The sequence below is a fragment of the Podarcis vaucheri genome (assembly GCF_965113315.1).
Source record: "Podarcis vaucheri genome assembly, chromosome: 3".
NCBI lineage: Eukaryota > Metazoa > Chordata > Lepidosauria > Squamata > Lacertidae > Podarcis > Podarcis vaucheri.
In genome coordinates, this window is record NC_138761.1 from 5,479,334 (window position 1) to 5,501,780 (window position 22,447).

A 22,447-nucleotide genomic window follows, 5' to 3' on the forward strand; every position below is an offset into this window, starting at 1 on the left:
AAACATTTGGAAGGTAGCAGGTTGGGGGAAAAGTTAGAGGGTGCCTCCTCCCTTCAGCAAGACCCAGTTGAGTCTTTTCAGGAGGATGATCCAAGATTCCCCACTTTCCTCCGTTTGCCCCGTCTGTTGCTACTTTTCAAGCTTGCCCAGCCCTTTCCCTTCCCTCTGGTTGGCTAGTGGAGTAGCTCAGCTTCAATGAGTATTCCATTTGGTGAGCCTCCCAGCATGTTTTTCTTCCAGCATGGGATGCAACTCTGACTCCTGTTAGCTATGCTGTCTCCATGGGGTTTCATGTCCTCCTCCACCATGGATGTGGCATGGCGGGAGAGGCAGTGGTGGAATATGTGACTCACAGCTCATTGACAGCGTTCAAAAGGACCTTATGAATCCTGTAATCAGACCTCAGCAGCAACTGAATATTAAACCATGCTGCACAGCAAGCCAAGCTTGTAAAAAACCAGTGTATTGCTCTGGTGGCTATCTCTGAGTCACCTGATGAGGAATCCCCTTTTCTTTTTCTCAAGAAACCAACCTGCTCCATTCACTCATTTTTTCAGTTTGTATCAGATTTTCATTACTGCATCCCATTTCGCCTAAAGGGCCTGTTCGTTTGTCACAGAGCGGGGAAGCCTGAGCCTTTTATAGATGCACAAGGAATCTATCATCTGCAAATAATTAAAATTAGTCACTAGAAATTACATTGTTTTTTTCTAATGAACAGATGTGTCTTCTTAGAGGAGTGGAAGAACAGCTGTACCCATATAGAATGTGAAAGGAGGCCTAGGCCACCATTATGCATTATGCTATGAGCCTGCTATTTCATTTTGACATGTTAAAAATGAGGAGGGAGTCAACCAGCTACAAATCCACATAAACACTGTCTAACCCACATTTTACCAGCTTCTCCCACTAGAATATTATGGGAGCTTTGTTCAGGCAGGCTTAAAATGGTGATTCCATTACAAAGATATGCTGGAGTCTAGCTTAAGGTGGTGTCTGAGCAATGGAGCAGAGATGCACATTGTCCTCAGATTTCTGGTTTGGTGATGAGATGAAGAGAGGCAAAGTAGAGTGTGCCCAGGCAGGTGAAACTATATATGGCAGCACCCCTGGCAGAGCACATTGAGAGTATCTCACAGAATTCTCTCAAGCAAACTTACAGGAAAACTATTTGAGCTTCAACTCCCGTCACGAGCCTATCTTAGTAAACATTGAACCATTGGTTTGACTGCCCTTTGAATATGCCACACTTCGGGGTCCTGAACTGGCAAGTGACTCCATAGTACAAGCAGGGGTCAGCAAACTTTTTCAGTAGGGGGCCAGTCCGCTGTCCCTCAGACCTTGTGGGGGGCTAGACTATATATATATATTTAGGGGGGGGGAAATGATCAAATTCTTAAAAGGTAAAGGGACCCCTGACCATTAAGTCCAGTTGTGTCCGACTCTGGGGTTGCGGTGCTCATCTCGCTTTATTGGCCAAGGGAGCCGGCGTACGGCTTCCGGGTCATGTGGCCAGCAGGACTAAGCTGCTTCTGGCGAACCAGAGCAGCGCACGGAAACACCGTTTACCTTCCCGCCGGAGTGATACCTATTTATCTACTTGCACTTTGATGAGATTTCGAACTGCTAGATTGGCAGGAGCAGGGACCGAGCAATGGGAGCTCATCCCGTCGTGGGGATTCGAACCGCCGACCTTTGGTTTGCAAGTCCTATGCTCTGTGGTTTAACCCATAGCGCCACCCTCGTCCCATGAATGAATTCTTATGCCCCACAAATAACCCAGAGATGCATTTTAAATAAAAGCACACATTCCACTCATGTAAAAACGCGCTGATTCCTGGACTGCCTGCAGGCCGGATTGAGAGGCGATTGGGCCGGATCCGGCCCCCCGGGCCTTAGTCTGCCTACCCATGGTACTAAACATACGGGGCTGTTATTGCCTCTTCACCTCTGCTCCACCTCCAGCTGATGCCTTTGTGAAACCTGAAACGGGCAGTTAAGTTTGGTAAAGCAGAGGCCCTGATTTCCTTGTGGCCTACAGCTTCACCAAGGACAGTTGCAGCCGGGAACTTAGCTGCCGAGTTCCTCCTCCGGGTGTCGAGCTTCTCCCCTTGCCAAACAAGTGGGACGGCCTCCATGCCAGCTCATTAACATGCCGTGACCTTCTCTTCAAAAATTCCCCTTTCCCATTGGCGACTCTCAAGCTCTTTTTGCAGGAATCGTTACAGTGAGTGATGAGATGAAGCCAGGGCGACACGGTACAAATGACTTCTGCTAAATAATCATATGATGAGCTGCAGGAAGGGAGTTTTATTAGTCTTAACTCAGCAGGTATTGATTGTGGGGAGAGGAAAATCGCGGATCGATATATCAGAAGACAAGTGACAGCTGCAGAAAACTCTGTAAATCAAAGATACATTTTTACAACCAAAGTAAGAGCTATGAGCTGCCCTTTACAGTTTCACTGCACCATGCCAGAGAGCGTTTCAGAGCGTAGCAATTTGTCTCCATTACCACTTGGATCCTTTGAGAATGGAGGGGAACGGAAAATGGTTCCATTAGGTTCTTGCCTTTCATGAGAGGGAGATTAGGAGTGCCATGTGTGTGACTCTCAAAATGCCATTGCAATCCAAGTTTACACTAGAACTGAATTAAACCTGGTGATTCCACTTTGAAAAGTAGCATGGTCAAAAACCTGGATTATTCATCTAGTTGCTAATCCCGCTGCAAGGATTAATTTTGGCTTCTACTTGATCTGTAGCTTATCAACACCTGGTGAGTTTTTTTGTGACTACAAAATGCTTCTTAGATATGGTAGGCATTGTTCGATGCATTCAAGGCCGCCTTTGCTTCCTGGCCCAATGACACTGTTGCATTACATTGGAACAGGAGGCTTAGGCAGCTGTGCAACATATTATGGTCTGCATTCTGGTGTGCTCTTCATCCAGTTTGAAGCACGACATAATCTCAATTCCAGTGCCATATTTCAGCTACTCTGGAGCATTTCTATAACATACTGCTCACCTTTCCTGTTGGATGCCTTTTCCACATCATAGCTTCTCTTTCAGCTGATCACAACTTCCGACAGTTTTAGCTGAACAGTTTTTCTTTCACTTTCAGTTAATTTTACCTGCACGATGCACAGCTGAGAATTAGTGCATCAGGTTTGGCAACTAACATGCATATGCACATTGAAGACCACTATAATCTTCACCAGAGCAAAATGTATGTAAGCAAAAACCTTGCTTTACTCTGTGGCTCTTCCATCCTAACTCTTGCACAGAGGCAAGTGTGGTTATGTCTGTGTGTGCCTTTCCCTGCCACCCTGCCTAGCCTTCGGGTGGAAAAGCTGACAGACATCATTTTTCTCATGACCCTTGTTACCTCTGGCTTAAGGTATGGTTTGCTTTTTAAAAAATCTTTAGAACTTACCTAACGGAGAGCTCACAGCAACTCGGAAATACAGGAAGCACACTGAGTCACACCATTTGATCCATCTAACTCTGTCTTTTCTGGATTATTGATGGCAGTGGCTCTCCAAGGTTTCAGAAGGGACCTACTTAGTCCTACCTGGAGATGATGAGGACTGAACCTGAGATATTCTGCAGCTTAAGCAAATGCACCAGCCCCGAGCAGTGGCCTTTTTCTGTGTAACTGGCATGACCCGGGTCTAAGTCAATCAGTTCTAAATTCTGTTGGTTCTGGTGAGAGAATTAAACCCATGCTTAAAATCAGTAGAACAAGTAAATCCTTAGTGTTGGCTGGGTGAGGTGGTCCTTGTTTCAGAGATGCCCATGGTTCAAACTATTTTGCATTTCTTGAGGGTCAGCATGGCAACAAGTTTCCATAGCAGACTAGGCTCTATTAGTATAAAGGTAAAGGGACCCCTGACCATTAGGTCCAGTCGTGGCCGACTCTGGGGTTGCGGTGCTCATCTCACTTTATTGGCCGAGTATATATACAGTGGTACCTCGGGTTACATACGCTTCAGGTTACATACGCTTCAGGTTACATACTCCGCTAACCCAGAAATAGTGCTTCAGGTTAAGAACTTTGCTTCAGGATGAGAACAGAAATCGTGCCCCGGCGGTGCAGCGGCGGCGGGAGGCCCCATTAGCTAAAGTGGTGCTTCAGGTTAAGAACAGTTTCAGGTTAAGTACGGACCTCCGGAATGAATTAAATACTTAACCCGAGGTACCACTGTACCATTAATTCATATTCAGCCAATTGTAGAGCAGCGTCATGGTGGCTTCTCATAGACTGTCCGCAACTCTAAAGTGCTAGTACAGGCATAGGCAAACTTGGCCCTCTAGATGTTTTGGGACTACAACTCCCATCATTGCTGACCACTGGTCCTGTTAGCTAGGGATGATGGGAGTTGTAGTCCCAAAACATCTGAAGGGCCAAGTTTGCCTATGCCTGTGCTAGTACTTACTAGAAAAGCTTTAAATTGCCAGGTTTTTGCATGCAGTTTCGGGAGCGAGTCTTAACAGACCCAGCCACCCCTCAAGATCAACACAGTGGGTCCAGCTTGTCATTTCTTTCGTATGTAGAATGAGGTCAGTGGGGAAGTGGAGCAGGGCTTTTCCATCAGATGCACCACCCTTCTGGGCTCAGACATACCGTATTTTTCATTCCATAAGACGCACCCGACCATAAGACGCACCTAGTTTTTAGAGGAGGAAAACAAGGGGGGGAAATTCTGAACGAAACAGCGTATGTATGATTTTTGTGGTTCATGCTGTGGCCACAGACATGTGATTTGACGGTGAGTTTGGGGTAGCCCATGCAAAAATCCTGAGAATCCATGTGGATCCGTGCTTTGTAACCACGTTTTTGCATCATTGTGGCCCCACGCAACAGTGGGTGCATGATGTTTTTGGTGCAGGCTGTAGCCATGGACATGCTATGTGATCTGTTGGTGAATTTGGAGTGACCCAATGTAAAAATCCTGAGGATCCATGGGCTTTTACCTCCCCACTCCCGGGCAGCCTCCTTTATCACTAGTGTCCCTTATCTCCCTCCCCGATTGCTTACCGATCAGCTGCTTCCTTTCAACACTCCTTTCCCTCGTTTGCATTAGTGTCTTTTCCTTAGCTGGAGCAGTTTTTTGCTCCTTTTCTTCTAATTTTTCTCCTTATTGCTTTAGTCTTCCTGTCTCCTCTCCTTGCAAGTTCGTTCTTTACCTCCCCCCTCCCAGGCGGCCTCCTTTATCTCTAGCGTCCCTTATCTTGCTCCCGATCGCTTGCTGATCAGTGGCTTTGTTTCAACAACCACTTCCCTCTTTCAAAAAAAGAGCATGATCTGCTTTTCGCCCCTGAGCAATTCAGCTCCAGGGACCACGCATTTGCTACATAAGACGCACAGCCATTTCCCCTTACTTTTTAGGAAGAAAAAGGTGTGTCTTATGGAGCGAAAAATATGGTATGTGGGAATGGTTAAGCGACACCTGACTTTTGATTTATATTAGAAGCAGATACAACTTTTCTATGTAGGTGAGGATTTGGTTCTGAAGTTTCAGTAGTGATATGCAGCATTTGAAATGCGCCTAGTGCATTTTGCAACAGGCCATCAGTCACTTGCGACCAAGTGAAGATGCCCAGGTGCCAGGATGGTGCCTGACGTCTCCACCACCTGGAAGTGCCTGCCTGGGGATCCTTGGATCTGGACTGTTTTCACACACCAGCAACACAACCTGCAGAATTCTAGCCGTGATATTTTATCTGCACAATCGGAACGAATTTCAGGAACCCAAAAGTTTATTGAAAAATGTGACTTTCAGACTGCCTGGCCAAAAATGGTAAATAGACCTTCCGTTTTGGCGACTGTGATACAAATCTAAGGTTGCTCCAGATTTGCTGATTAAGGCATCACTGGGGGGAGTTAAGGCTTCCAGGTGGAATTTTAAGGTGACACATCTCACACAGGCAGCGTAGTGCTTGCCTGGGTAGACATTCTTCTTGACAAAGAAAGGATTATCAGGATCGGTCATTCTACACTATTGTTTCCTAAATTGAATTTCTTGCCTCATTTGTTGCTTATTGAGATTTCCACAAGCAATAGTTGCCAGGGGGAGTTGATAGTAAGCACCAGTGCTGCTTTGAAGAAGAAGAAAAGTTTTTTTTAAAGGCCACATTGATTGCAGGCAGAGATGAAACAGTGTACAGGGGGGAGGTTCAAAAAGTATCTGCATGGTGCTTAGAGAATAACTTGCACCTAAATATTAGTAAGACAAAGGAGATGGTGTTGGACTTCTGGAGGAAGAGAGGGGAACCGTCCTGTTGTATGTCGGGGGGGGGGCTGTGTGGAGAGAGTCTCCTCCTTTAAATTCCTAGGAGTTTACCTTAGAAAAATCAACATAACTCAGGTGGTCAGAAAGGCCCAACAGTGACTACATTTCCTCAGGGTTTTGCGAAAGAATAATGTTAAACAACAACTGAGGAACTCCTTTTACCGGTCCACAATAGAAAGTGTCCTTTCATATTGTATCACAGTGTGGTATGCTGGCCTGACAGCCACAGGCAGATAGTCTCTACGAAGGGTGGTGAATACAGCACATGATATCATGGGCTGTCCCTTGTGTCCACTGGATGACATCGCAAGGGATCGATGCCTTAGGAGAGCGAGAAAAATTCTCAGGGATGACTCACACCCCGGCCAGCACCTCTTTAATCTTCTACCCTCAGGCAGGAGATATAGAAGTATAATCAGCCATACCAACAGGCTAAAAAATAGCTTCTATCCGTGGGCTGTTAGGCTGTTGAACGAAAAATAACATAGCAAATTTGACTTGCAAGGTGGAGTGTTTGATAAGAGATTGAGTGTTGGGGAAGTGAGGCTCGTTTAATTTAATTGTACAGTACACAGGTTGTACAATGACAATAAAGGTATTATTATTATTATTTTTATTTTATTATTATTATTATTATTATTATTATTATTATTATTATTATTATTATTATTTTCTCTTGAAAATAAATGGTGCACTTATACGAAACAGCAGCAATAAATGGGGTACTTACATGAAACGTGCATTGCCTGCCTTTTTTGCAGTCCAGTGGGCAAACTATTCCATTTCACAAGCAAGTCCAAACTGTTTGACAACGCAGCGCAGCAGTGGCGCAGTCCCAGAGTCATTTAGATAACCATGGGTGCAACACGCATGGGGTGGCTTGTGTACGAGAGGCAAAGGTGGTCTGTCCTGTTATGCCACCTTAAAGTATGGTCTCATGCTCACTGCCTCTACCTGGCTGCTTCAGAAGTGCCAGAAAGTTGGTCTGGGCCAACTTCGGCTTGGCTCTTGCCACCCCTGAACTGCCTTTATCAGTGGCCACTCCACCTTGTCTGACTGTGCGCCAACTCACAGCATAATGCCATCAATTTGGTGTGTGCATCCACACTTTCACTCAAGCATCTCACAGTGGCATGCAGCCCTCTCTTAATCTTCAACCCATTTCCCTCCAGTGACAAATGAGCCTTAGGCGTCTATTGCCGCAGAGCCAGCACAGGGACCTCCTTCTATTTAAAGTGGAGCAGGATTATAGGGGAAACTTTCCAGCTCCTATAAGGGTACAGAACCGCCTCCTCCGATAAGCACTCCCCACTCATTAGAGAGTTTCTAAAGGCCTCTTTACAGTTGGGTTCTTTGAGTGATTTTATGATACCCCCTTCCCATTTTGTTTTTTTTAAGCAGCCTCTTGATTTCAGTGAATTAAATGACAGCACATATTGCAATCACTCTCTTGATTTCTCTTAATGCCTTACAGCTGTCCTTGGCTGCCAGTGATGTCAGCAAGCCATAATATGCATTCACTTCTGGTTAAGCAAGAGGGAAATACTTGATAAAAATGTCAACTGTGGGCGTACAACACGGAAAGGGCTTGTTTTTCTAAACCGATGGCAGGACAACATTAACATTAGATTGATTGGTTATATTTTCACCCTCTGGGGTATAGAACTGAGCCACCCACACCTTCGTCTTCTTTTTCTCCTTTAATCTTAGGGATGAGGCAGGGGAATGATTTCGGCACACAGTATCGGTCTGCCATCTACACGTTTTCCCCAGAACAGATGGAGGCTGCTTTGAGATCCAAAGAAGATTACCAAAAGGTAAGGCTGAGAAAAACTTAACAGTGAGGGGGACCTTCAGCTCCCCCACAAGCACCCAGCCTTTGGGGCGGAAATCCATAATCAACTTTTTAGCCATCAGGCTGTGCTTTGCTGCAAAGTTTCACAGAGTTCTAAGTACCAGCGTGAGTTTTCCAGCCTTCCTGGAGACTAGCTCCCTGTTGGGTTTCCTGCCTGGCTATTACTGCACTCACATGAGAGATCATTTTGGCTTCGCTATACTTGTTTCATGGTGTCGCACCTAGCAGAAGAGAGAATTCATCACTCCGAACCGTGAACTCCTTGCTGATGTTGCCATCTCTCCCTGTTGGAACATCTGGGGTTTGCATGACATTGGTTTATACTGTTGCAGCTTCTTCTTCTTCTGCATTTAAATCTGCCGGCATTATCCTTTTTTTTCTTAATGCTTTTGGCAGTCATAGTCAAAAAGAACTCAGCACCAGAGCAATGCTTTTCATATTCCTCCCCTGAGGGAGCCCTTTCCTTATCTGTTTGCTTGCCACTGAGTCTATGCATTTCTCAAGGAACGTATGTCAGATTCAGAGTCCCATTCAGCAGTGCCCTTGCTGTTTACACAGGGCACTGGCCAAACCTCTTGGGCTTTACCATTGGTCCATGTCAACCCAAGCCTTCATTAATGATCATTTCCCGGAGGAATCCTGATAAGCTTCTAAGGAAGCCTAGAAAGAGTTTGAACAATGCACTAGAGAGAGATACTTCAACAGGATGTCAGTTCCCAGCTCTGTAGTCAGACATGGACTTACATCAAGGAGCTCTTGATTACCAGGAGGTTGTCTTCATAGTTTTTGTCTGGGGGTATCTTGGAAGGTTGTGCTGTTGTGCTCAGATCCAGCTTTCGGCGGTCCCATAGGCATCTGGTTAGCTGTTGCGAGAATAGGATGCAGAACCATAGAATAATAGAATCATAGAGTTGGAAGAGACCACAAGGGCCATCGAGTCCAACCCCCTGCCAAGCAGGAAACACCATCAGAGCACTCCTGACATATGGTTGTCAAGCCTCTGCTTAAAGACCTCCAAAGTAGGAGACTCCACCACACTCCTTGGCAGCAAATTCCACTGTCGAACAGCTCTTACTGTCAGGAGGTTCTTCCTAATGTTTAGGTGGAATCTTCTTTCTTGTAGTTTGGATCCATTGCTCCGTGTCCGCTTCTCTGGAGCAGCAGAAAACAATCTTTCTCCCTCCTCTATGTGACATCAGGCCATTGGCCTGATTCCGCTTGTTGTTGTTTAGTCGTTTAGTCGTGTCCGACTCTTCGTGACCCCATGGACCAGAGCACGCCAGGCACTTCTGTCCTCCACTGCCTCCCGCAGTTTGGTCAAACTCATGCTGGTAGCTTCGAGAACACTGCCCAACCTTCTCGTCCTCTGTCGTCCCCTTCTCCTTGTGCCCCCCATCTTTCCCAACATCAGGGTCTTTTCCAGGGAGTCTTCTCTTCTCCTGAGGTGGCCAAAGTCTTGGAGCCTCAGCTTCAGGATCTGTCCTTCCAGTGAGCACTCAGGGCTGATTTCCTTCAGAATGGAGAGGTTTGATCTTCTTGCAGTCCATGGGACTCTCAAGAGTCTCCTCCAGCACCATAATTCAAAAGCATCCATTCTTCGGCGATCAGCCTTCTTTATGGTCCAGCTCTCACTTGCATACATCACCACTGGGAAAACCATGGCTTTAACTATACGGACCTTCCTGATCCCGCGGGCTCTTCTTAAGGTGTAAAGCCCTTAAGAATGACTGGCAATTGGTAAGTTGGCCACTTCTTTACATACTAAAGCATGCAATAGCATCATCCTTGCACACCTGAGACCTTCTCCTGCAACCATATGCTTTACCTCTGACTTCTCACCCCCAAACATATTGGATTTGCTCTCTTTGTCAGCTGGCAACCTTCGAAACTTGGGTTTACAGTGTAGCTTTCCTCCCCAGAGGGCTGTGGGTAGTTCTAGCTATGTCGCTGGCCTTCTTGCTCTAAGTGCTGTCATTTTATTTAAATCCTGGAGAAAGTTGAAAGAACAACTCTTTCCTTCCTCACCTCCAGAAATTTGCCATGGTGAATGCCAAACGGAGAGGGCGAGGATGGGTCGAGGGGGACAGGACAGTGCAGTACCAGACCTATAGATTTAGGATTGCTTGGCACAGATTGTCAGCTGTGTCCTGTGAAGGGTTAAGCAGATTTTAAGCTGGCAGGTTTGACTCTCTTCACTGCTCCCACAAGCTGAGGTTCAGTGTCCACAGCTCCCCTCCTGGTGTGCTCACCCTGGAGCTGGCAGTCCTGTCATTGTCTGTCTGTTTTGGGCTGCCAACTTGGATGGATAAGTACTGGCCTGTGTCTGACTGATAGGAGGTCGGACGTGACCGCGCGACCACGCAAGCGTTGGCCCTCTAATCAGGGATGGCAGCCTGATTTGTGAGGGTCTCTGTGCCTCCAGCCAGCCCTTTGCTTCCCTTTCCTCCTTACCGATAGGATACCTTTCCACAGGCAAAGGTTTTAGGTGGGGGTTGTGCATACGGGTACATTCAACACAGTCGCTCCCTACTTTCAGCCCAAGATGACACAGTCTCAAGAGAGACTGTACCCCATGCATATTTGGCTTCCTTAAAGGAGGAGACTGAAGAGGTTTTCGATGAATTGAAAGAGGTGATGCTGTTCCAAACATACTCACCAGACTCTTTCTCAGTGTCTCTTTATTTCTGGAGTGGTTCATTTTACTACTTACTCCATGTATACCTCGTTGTTCTCTTTTTCGCCTTACTCCAGACTGTTCCGTTGCTTCCTCCCATGCTAATATTCTTGCATTTTAATTCTGCGGTTCCCCTTTCTTTACCATTTTTCCTGCTTATCAGCACAGATGTTTCTTGAAAGATCAAGTCAGTGGAATTATTCATAGGAAGTTTAAATGAAACATGTTTATCTGTTCTTGGGACAATATTGTCCTTAATTTAGGTAATGTGCAGTGTCTTCTGGAAAAAATGAGCCCTATCGGGGCTTCAGTACATATGGAATTGCAGCCTTAGATATTTAATATACAGTATGTTAAATAATCTTTCTGCAATCTCAGTGAATGAAGGGTGCAATTTAGTGTCGTTTAGCTGTAATTTTCAGCGAGCAACTTCCAGGCAAAGAGAGTCAGTTGCAGCAGAAAAAGAACCAAGAGGCTTGTGACACATTAAAGGATAACCAGTATTATTATAGCATAAGCTTTTGTGAACTAGAGACCGCTTTAGCAGATGTGGGTGTTAAGCAGCTGCTTAGGGCTTACGTCATAAGGAGTGCCGGGGTGGGGATTTCTCTCACTGTCCTTCTGTGGTGCAACAAGCGCGCCCTGGAAAATCTGGGGCAGTTGCTTTTGTGTGTTCCTTATCTGACTTGTGGACTGAGTCAGTGGGGATAAGTAAATTGCCGATCAGCATGTTATACCTGCTTTCCTCAGTATTAGATGTTTTTGGCTGGGAAGGTGGGCTAGAGGAGCTCGTAAATATTCCCGCAGAGGCCAATGCCTGGATTCAAACCCGCAGCTGGTTCTGAACATGGGACACAAAGGGTGTCAGGCAGCAATTCAGACTTTGTGACACTGTCCAGCTCTGGCTGAAGAAGAGAATTGCAGAGCCATACCATCAAGGAAGCCTCTAAAGAAACTTATTTAATTTTATTTATTGAAATATACTGTACATAAGCCACACTTCCATAAAGTATATCATAAACTTTAAAGGTAAAGGTAAAGGGACCCCTGACCATTAGGTCCAGTTGTGACCGACTCTGGGGCTGCGGCACTCATCTCGCTTTCTTGGCCGAGGGAGTCGGTATACAGCTTCCGGGTCATGTGGCCAGCATGACTAAGCCGCTTCTGGTGAACCAGAGCAGCGCACGGAAACACCGTTTACCTTCCCGCCGGAGCGGTACCTATTGATCTACTTGCACTTTGACGTGCTTTCGAACTGCTAGGTTGGCAGGAGCAGGGACTGACCAACGGGAGCTCACCCGGTTGCGGGGATTCGAACCGCTGACCCTCTGATCGGCAAGTCTGAGGCTCTGTGGTTTAACCCACAGCGCCACCCGCGTCCCTCATCATAAACTTTACGACATGCAAAATAGAATGAAAGCAGTAAAGGCATCCATAAATTGGCTAAGGACCAGTCTGTTTCTGGTCTCGGTTGATTTCACACATGCTTTTTCATTCTGCTTTTTCCTTTTCTTTTTACGTATGCAAGTTTTTATTTAGACGTTACTTGAATATATATGTTATCACAACATTTTGATTAAGGACTACTTTAGTTCAATGCATTCATTTCTAAACATAGTTTATCATAAAGCGCGTATTTCTTTTAATTCATTTGGGTACATTTTAGAGCTAAAATCTGTATCATAACATTTGGAGAAGAGCAAAATCCAAAGACAATTACATTCCAGTCTGTGTGTTAGTCTGGAAGGTGTGAATTAGGTTAGTTTGCTTGAACATGCAGATCAAACAAAATTCTCCTCCGTCCCTTTGGTAGGCCAGGGTAGTTCAAGTAATCTCTGACCCCTAGAAAGCCTTCTGATCTGCTCCATCCACCAACAGAATTGTAAGATCCATTGCAGCAGACCCCGTCCAGGCTGTTTCTCAGCAAGGCTCTGTTGCCTCTACTCTGACCAGTCACAGAAGGCACATGTCAATTGGGTGCAGATCCCTACAATCTCTTAGCCCAAAGGATGCCACGGATAGGCTAGGTCCTTAGCTGGTTCTGGCATGTGTGGTGGTATGCCAGGAATATCTGTGGGTTGCACTTCATGGCCCTGGACACTTGCACGGTGTGCTCCAAAACATATTTGCCTCAAATCTGCATTAATGGCATTAATATATTTGACTCTGCAGTTGTTGCTCATGCTAAACAGCCCATTTATCTCTCTGTGCAACTGTCGGGCATCACCTGCCCTGTTTCTGTATTGGTGTAATCATTTCTTACTATTGCAATTGTTTAATTATATCTTGTGTGATCATCTCTCCCCCCTCCCGCGCCCCTCCAAACTTGTCATTATCTCTTCCAAATGTGCAAATTGGTGTTAAGTATCAACTGCCACAGCAAATAAACATCCACATTATTCAATGGCATTTTATTGCAGCAAAGGGGAAAGCTGCTGTAATTGACTTGCCTGCTGTAAGATGTTGAAATTCAGAATTATGACCACGGGAGAACCTGGTTTATTTCATTGCCCTCTGGTGGCCTTGAGACATGACTGCAGCGCAGTCAAATGAAGCAGCTCACATTTGTGCCTTCCTATACTGGCTGAAGTTGCCTTTTTCTCAGTAGCCACATCGGTATGTGCTCCCTTCCCCTACATAGGCTATTGTGTATTGTTGTTGTTTAGTCATTTAGTCGTGTCCGACTCTTTGTGACCCCCGGGACCAGAGCACGCCAGGCACTCCTGTCTTCCACTGCCTCCCGCAGTTTGGTCAAACTCATGCTGGTAGCTTCGAGAACACTATCCAACCATCTCATCCTCTGTCGTCCCCTTCTCCTTGTGCCCTCCATCTTTCCCAACATCAGGGTCTTTTCCAGGGAGTCTTCTCTTCTCATGAGGTGGCCAAAGTATTGGAGCCTCAGCTTCAGGATCTGTCCTTCCAGTGAGCACTCAGGGCTGAGTTCCTTAAGGATGAATAGGTCTGATCTTCTTGCAGCCCATGGGACTCTCAAGAGTCTCCTCCAGCACCAGAATTCAAAAGCATCAATTCTTCAGCGATCAGCCTTCTTTATGGTCCAGATATCACTTCCATACATCCATGCTATTGTGTATTGGTGAGAGCCAATGCTCCTTACAGGATCAAGGCCCCACGGAGTGCAGAACGTGGTCAAAGCAGCAAAAATTGAGAAAGGAAGTCAGTTCAGAGCGGCAGGCCAGTGGATCCCAGTAAAAATCCAAAGTCCAGCCAGGTCTCAAATCCAGGGAAACAGTCCAGAGCAAGAAAAGGCAGGAACACAGAGTTCCTTATTACAGCTGGAGATCAACTTGCCAGCAGATATGCTTTAAAAATGTAGGGCCGCTGGAAAGCTGTGAGTCCTGTAGGGTAGGGCTGGTTCTGAGTACCAAAGTCAAACACCACCAAAACTGGCACACTCAAGCAAGATCAAGAATGAATCCTGACAATACTCCTTGATCCACAGGAACCAGCAGAGGAAGAGCACAGGCACGCCATACTTTTTCAAGGGCCATTCCCAGCAGAAAACAACAAATTGCTTTTTAAACCTTGCTCTGCAAAAAGCAGCTCAGCACTGGGAATTACCCCAAACGGAGCCTAGTTAAAAACTGGATGTGTGCTTGGGTCTAGGATGCTCAGTTTCTGTCTGTTGCCCACATGGATCCACTGCTGTACCTCAGTTTCTGTGGGAATCTTTCATATGTTTCAACGCCTCCTCCCAAACCTTTTATCACAATTTTTGCAGGCTAGCACATACCCCTCCTGCCATCTGATGCACATGTCTGATGCTCCCAGCTTCCATTTTACGGCCTATAATGTATCCCCATTTGTTGTCTATTGGAAAGCAGGAAGGTCCCTGGAACCGAGTAGAAAACACCTGTACGCTTTTTACAAAAGCTCAGCTGCCCATTAGTTTTACTCACAAATCCAGCACAGGGAACTAAACTTGTAGAGGGGTTGGTGATGAGGCCTGTGCACTGCGTTTGTCACATTAATAGTGGCTGAGACTGAAGGGCATATGTATAAATGTTTGAAAACATTTTGGCCATGGTGTATTAACTATAATGCAGAAGCATAAATTGAACAATGAGTAGTGATGTTTATTTGGCTATTGAGGTCAAGTCACTCTTCCTTCTCTATTTTCAAGAGGAGAAAGCAGTTGCCTGGAGGTTTTTGTGAATTTATTTCCATCAATCAGTTAGTTCAGTGGTTCCCAATTAGCTAATTACCGAGGACCTCGTACTTATCAATAGCCAAGCCATGGACCCCTTTACTTTTGAATTTTTGTTTTGCAATTTTTAAATTGATTTTCATATTATATATTTATACATTCTTAAATATTAGTAACCTAAAACTCTCAGGATTACCACTTCCCTCTACCCCTCTTCCGGTTTTCTTGTTTCCACACTATAATATTTACACATTGATTTATATCAGCATACTGTTCATATCGATACATGGTTCTTTCTATAATCTCATATAGAATGCTCCATCAATTATACGTTGTAAGGTTTATCTCAGACCTGCCAGTGTTCTTACACATAAACAGTGTTTCTCAAGGTAAGTTATAAATTTCTTCCAGTCTTTTTGGAACGTCTGGTCGTCCTGCTCACGATTTCGTCCCGTCAGCCTGGCTAATTCTGCATACTCTACCATCTTTGTTTGCCATTCCTCGATAGTCAGCAGATCTTGATGTTTCCATCCTTGAGCTATCAAAGCTCTGGCCGTCGCCGTCGCATATGGAGATAGTTTTTCGTCTTCTGAAAATTTTGATAGCTCTGTGGTAGTTATCTCTGCAAAGCAAATTCTTGAACAAAATGTGGTGTAGCCCCTAATAAGCAAAGGATTTTAGGCATACAGTGGTACCTCAGGTTAAGTAGTTAATTTGTTCCAGAGGTCCGTACTTAACTTTGAAACTGTTCTTAACCTGAAGCACCACTTTAGCTAATGGGACCTCCTGCTGCCGCCGCGCCGCCAGAGCACGATTTCTGTTCTCATCCTGAAACAAAGTTCTTAACCTGAAGCACTATTTCTGGGTTAGCTGAGTATGTAACCTGAAGCGTCTGTAACCTGAAGCGTATGTAACCTGAGGTACCACTCTACTAAAAAAAAATAGACTAGGACTGAATGATAGTCTGGTTTTCAACATCGTGATATATCAGCAGCTAAACACCGAAATATTCTGATATATCACAATGTCTGAAATTGGAGATCAGGCGTGGGGGTGAGGGAAGGACCAGTCACAGAGATTGGATGGGTGGGGGGAGGAGAGGAAGTGGAGTCACTCCCGCCGCATGGCTTGAGTGGGAAGGGGTGGGGGTGGGGAACGCATGAGCTGCTGTCAGCGGGACAGCCAGCGAAAATGCATGTCCACTATGGCTTCTTCTTTCCTGCTCTGCTTCGGTGCCTGTGGAGAGTAGTGCCACGATGCCTTGAAGTCAGAGCGATCAGCTGCCCTGGTCTCAGATAAACAGTGTTATCGGCCGAGATCATTGTGCAATATCGGCAGTGCCTGGAAATCGACTGCCCTGTTTTCCCTCGCGCGGGGAGCGATACATTGCAGCATATGTAACTGCAAACAGTTCTCGCAGTGTTATCACCACTACAGTCATACTTTGGTTCTCGAACGCTTTGCGACACGAACGTTTTGGCTCCCGAACGCTGCAAACCTGGAAGTAAGTTTTCCGGTTTGCAAAGTTTTTTTTAGAAGCCGAACGTCCGACATGGCTTCTGCGGCTTCCAATTGAGTGCGGGAAGCTCCTGCAGCCAATCGGAAGCCACGCCTTGGTTTTCGAACGTTTTCGGAAGTCGAATGGACTTCCAGAACAGATTCCATTTGAGAACCAAGGCATGACTGTATATTGAAAAATCGCACAGCACTAGAACAGACCATAACATTTGTGATATTACAATGTGAAAATGACAAAAGTATAGCTGCAGGGATGGAGCTGTGGACCTTCTGGGTGCATTCCACGGACCTCCAGGGGTCCATGGACCCCTGATTGGGAACCACTGACTTAGTTGACTAAAACCTCAGGGACTGATTGGTAGTGAAAAATAAGTATATTCTGTAGACGGCTACTGGGAAAATACTTACAGGCTTTTCAAAAATCTCTCAGATCTTCAGCTTCAGGGATTTCCCTCGAAACTCAAATTAACTAGCCTTTCGTGAATGGTGATTGTTGGGTCTGCAGCTAAAGATACAGCGAAAGATGTCAGATAGCATAGCTCACCTGGGCAGCTGGAACCCAGCCATTAATGCTCACCCTCAGCCTTTATCCACCCGAGTTCTGACACAATAATATTGACTTCCCTTACAGAGTTGAAAGGATTACTGGCATTATACAAAGCTTGTAATGCAGAGGGCAAAGCAGAATATAAATGTTCATGGTACTGCATGTAAAAATGTGGAATGTGTTCTGCGGTGTTAGTGGGATCTAACACCTGGTTTGCAAATATAGGTTTGTTTCTTAGTTTCTTCAATTTATTGGTTTGTTCAAGACAGGTAGAGTGGCTTAATTGTGATGAGCTGATTACTCATTTCTCTAGATAGGTTTAGTTGAAGAATGGAATGTAAGTACCGTATTTTTCGCCCCATAGGACGCATTTTCCCCCCTCCAAAAATGAAGGGGAAATGTGTGTGCGTCCTATGGGATGAATGCAGGCTTTCGCTGAAGCCTGGAGAGCGAGAGGGGTCAGTGCGCACCGACCCCTCTCACTCTCCAGGCTTCAGGAAGCTATCTGCAAGCCTGGGGAGCCCGCGGGAGTTCCCACATGGCTCCCTAGGCTTGCGGAGAGCTGCCTGCATCCCGAAGCCTGGGGCGTGTAGCGGAGTACACCCCGGGCTTCAGGCAGCTCTCTGCAAGCCTGGGGAGACCAGCGCGACGTCACGCCGGGCTCCCTAGGCTTGCGGATGGCAGCCTGTTCTGGGGGCTGGGGTCGGGGGAAGCTTGGGCGCCTGGGGGGAAAATAATTTTTTCCCCTTTATTCCCCCCCCAAAAAAAAACTAGGTGCGCCCTAGTTTTACAAGTATAAAGTATGGAAGCTTACCTGAAACCCACACACTCCACCCTGAAAGGCCCATCTCCTTGCCCACTGGGCTGACTACACACATGGTCAAGAGACCTGTTTCTTCATTAGTATATTACATGTTCCAGGTGTGAGCCCTGTCCAGACTGCAGGTCCCAGAACTAAGCACTAGTCAGGCCTGGGGCAAATAGACACTCTGCCTGAGGTCTGGCAGCAGTGATTAACATTTGCGGTGTGCAGACAGCAGCTGTTCTTATTTGAGCAGCGATGACTGGTACAACTCCAGTATCACCACTTCATAAATGAGTGATAACTTTGTTGGATGGGTAGTTAAAGTAGATTTGTTCAATTGTTCTGGCATTTCAGGGGGTCTATTCTTTGGGATTCCAGTGCAATGAATTTGGGGTTCATGTATCATTAATTTCCTGTGCAAATCGCTAGAGAGAGAAAAGAGATTCTCTATGCAGGAAGGCTTTCTTCCCCATCTTCCCAAAACATTGGGTCAGAGTTGCATTTGGTTTTAAAACAACACTCATTGCTTCAGGTCTGTAATGGAGAAGAATGCAGTATGTGTGTGTGTGTACATGTGTACACACATATACAGCGTCTGGGATCAACAACTTTGGCCACAAAAACTTGGCCAAAACCTCAACTTTTGTGTCCTGATTTCCCCTTTTTGAAATATGGCAACCCTAACACACACACACACACACACACACACACACACACACACATATATATATATATATATATATTTGCTTTCGTAGATTTTCACGGGTACAGGAATGCAGGTTTTGGTGTCTTCGGGTGTCTTCCCGTGTAAGAGTCGGGGTGTCTGTGCGACGTTTCGATGAGGTCTCACTCGTCATCTTCAGGCTGGTGCTTTCGGCTTCTTGTTACTGGAACAGAGCTCAGACACCCCGACTCTTACACGGGAAGACACCCGAAGACACCAAAACCTGCATTCCTGTACCCGTGAAAATCTACGAAAGCAAATATATATATATATATATATAGTGTGTTACAGTGGTACCTCTGGTTACGTACTTAATTCGTTCCGGAGGTCTGTTCTTAACCTGAAACTGTTCTTAACCTGAAGCACCACTTTAGATAATGGGGCCTCCTGCTGCCGCTGCGCCACCACTGCACAATTTCTGTTCCCATCCTGAAGCAAAGTTCTTAACCCGAGATACTATTTCTGGGTTAGCGGAGTCTGTAGCCTGAAGCGTATGTAACCCTAGGTACCACTGTATATATGTTATATGTTTTTTTTTTGTGTGTGTATATATATATATATATGGTGTGTTTGTGTACAGTGATGATGGCCTGGGACCCTTTAAACAATGGAAATGGCCCATCTTTGCACTTTAAAAAGGACTCGCTCCCCCGGGTGGGAATGTATAATTCTGAGCGCGATCATCTGCCTCTCGGCCTCCTTCCTCGCCTCCTTGCTGCCCCCCCCCCTTTCCGTGCAGCACATTCATCTTCTTTCACGTGACGCCTCGAATGTGCTACCGAGCTGCAGTGTGGTTGCCATGGCAGCCAGCCTGGGGAGCGTGCCCATTGGCTGCATCCTCAAAAGGAGGAAGAAAAGGCCCGCCGTGTCAAGGGTTGCCTGCGCAGGGTGCCTGCCTGCCATTGTTTCCCATCAACCCTTCGCCCGGGACGCATTAACAAGCAATGTCAAAGAAGGGCATCACCCGAGAGGTCACTTGAACGGCCAGCTGCGCACCCTGCCCGGCTCGCCCTGTCGAGAGTCCCCTCCCCTCCCCGCCCGCCCTGGTCCCCTGCCGGTCAAGGCCATTATCTTGACCCTCGAGTGCGGGTGTCTCCAAAGGACAGTCGTCAAGCTGGGAAGTGCGAGAGCGCTGGGCTCCTTTTGTTTAACATCTCGCTGCGTTTCCTTTTGAACTGCATGGGATTCAGACGCAGTTGCACGTGGGGGCCTTTCCTCCTGCCAGTTCAAACGGCGGAAATGCAGATGACAGGCCTCAGATATTATAATTAACTTCCATTTACAGCACAGCTGTCATCAGAATTGCTATGACAATTGAGGGACCGAGAGGGCTATTCTGCACCTGGACCAGATTTAATTTTAAACTCGGTTCTCCTTTGATCCATGCCCCCCCCTCTCTCTCTCTGCCTCCCTCCGTCTCTCACACATTCTGTTTAAAAATAAATGTTTAGAACTCCTAAGCACCAGCCTTAGTTTTCCAGCATGCAGGAGCGCAACTGCTTCAGCTTTTTCCAGCTCTGCTAAGCAGGGAGGGGGAAAGCACTTTGCGCATGCCCAGAGTCATGTTATCAATTCATAGCTGTATTAGCAGTTCCAAGAAATATAGCACCTAGCTAATGTGACTTTTTTTAAAAAAAATTAGATGGCTTGTTTCAGGACATTTGACTTATTCAGCCTGTGAGTTTGGAACTGCTCTAGTCGAGCAACAGTGCGTATGCCCGTGACAACGCTAATATTTGCAATAGCGTTATGAAAACCTGAGGCTTATTTCTCTCCAGCTCAGCCCTGGTCCCACGACCACAACACCAATTGCTGCAGGTGTGAGCTGACGCACATCTCAATATAGGGATCTGTTTGGCCCTTTTATTCTGGTCCAGCAGGGCTCGTCTTATGATCCTAATATGAAGCACTGCAAAGAGCTTTGCTGCAGTAGGAACATTATCACATGCCTAATGGTTTAGGTTTTTGTGTGGGTAATTTTTCATGTACAGATTTTTCCATACCAAGGACCCTAGGAAAACAAATATCCCGTAATTTTGAAAAACATTACCTCATTACAAAGATTCCTTCCTTCCTTCCTTTCTTCCTTTCTTCCTTTCCAAACCATTGTCCCATCTATGTGTTCATCCCCACCTCTCCCCATATCAAACCTCTAGATGGATTTTTTTTAAAAGGCCTCTTCTGAGAGTGCAAGCAGGGATCACTCTCAGGCAGAAACCCTTTCTTCATCAGAAGTCAATGCCATTTTAAATTGGTTAAGTATTTCCAAAATTTCTGGGGAGAGACCATTTTTGAAAACATCAGACCTTAGCCATTTTAGTCACTGGCATACCTTGCTCAGGGGTCAGATTCTGCACCCCTTCCCTGTCACTGCAGATGCGCATAGTTACTTCTGATCAAGTCAGTTGGAAGAATCCTGGGTCCATGATATCCAGGCCAATCTTAAACAGCCCTCGAAGCATTCAACTTTTCTAGCTTGAAATAATACATTTGATTCTCTCTGCAGTGTATTTTTCCTCACCTTCCAAATTCAGGCCCCGGGAGACTAGCAAATCCGTCCTCAATCCTCCTTTCCACAATAAAATCTACTAAGAGATAAACTGATTCTGAAGAACTTCAGCTATATCTTATCTGACTTTGTTTTTTATTGGATTGTTTAGTTTAATGAGGCACTCTCTCGAATGATGAATGATTGGGAGTTCAGCTCCCATTTCCCTTGAGCACACAACAAATGATAAGAGCTGCATTAAGCATTAGTCTAAGTATGCTGCAGACCAGGTGCACCAGGGAAATGGAGCCCCAGCTGTAGCATAATTACCTTAGAGGACCTCTGTACGTGGACGGGGCCTACTTTGCTTTATGATCACGGTACCTGCTTCTCCGATGTATGGAAGCGAGAGCTGGACCATAAAGAAGGCTGATCGCCGAAGAATTGATGCTTTTGAATTCTAGTGCTGGAGAAGACTCTTGAGAGTCCCATGGACTGCAAGAAGATCAAACCTCTCCATTCTGAAGGAAATCAGCCCTGAGTGCTCACTGGAAGGACAGATCCTGAAGCTGAGGCTCCAGTACTTTGGCCACCTCATGAGAAGAGAAGACTCCCTGGAAAAGACCCTGATATTGGGAAAGATGGAGGGCACAAGGAGAAGGGGACGACAGAGGACAAGATGGTGGGACAGTGTTCTCGAAGATACCAGCATGAGTTTGACCAAACTGCGGGAGGCAGTGGATGACAGAGGTGCCTGGCGTGCTCTGGCCTATGGGGCCACGAAGAGTTGGACACAACTAAACAAAACCTGCTTCTCCCCGCCCCGCCAAAAGCTCATGGCTTCTTCCAGCTGTTGGTTAAATGAGGGCATCTTGCTTGCTTGCCAGGAGCAGAACCAACCTTTCTGAATGCCACCACACAACGTGAGGGGAGAGTGTTTTTGGCGAATTTTGTGCTGGCAAATCGGATGATGCGTTTGGTAGCTAGCTGCCCCCCCCCATGGAATGACAGGGAGGCGGTTGACATGAGTAGGGTGCCCACGAATGGCCGCTGCGAGAGGTGCCTTAACGTCTCGTGAAACTTCTCATTTGCAACGTTCAAGCGTAACGCGAACCACAGGCTCTCTGCTCATTACAGACGTGGCCTTGTTGCTCAGGGAATCCCAGAGCTGCAAGGACCAACCACGTACTCAGCAATGGAATGAGAAGAATCACATCTAACACTGGCAGATCGAGGGAACTCTTTGCTTTGGTTTTCCCCAATCATTTTTATTATTTTTTTCAAATGTCTTAAACACAAGAAAGCTTAACAGTATTATTCTCCTTTAAATCTATATCTTATCTGAATTAACAAGAAACGTTATGAGTTTTATCTCAGTC

General features: G+C 46.1%; 1 protein-coding gene across 4 annotated transcripts in view; it reads left to right on the forward strand.

The window, feature by feature from the left end:
- The window catches only part of MSRA (methionine sulfoxide reductase A), a 216,712-nt gene that overhangs the window by 136,984 nt on the left and 57,281 nt on the right, over positions 1-22,447 (forward strand). For all 4 annotated transcript variants that reach the window (XM_082217948.1, XM_082217947.1, XM_082217946.1 and 1 more), the window contains one exon: positions 8,003-8,109. In XM_082217948.1, the coding sequence (XP_082074074.1) occupies positions 8,003-8,109 (107 nt within the window). The remainder of the gene's footprint in view (positions 1-8,002; positions 8,110-22,447) is intronic.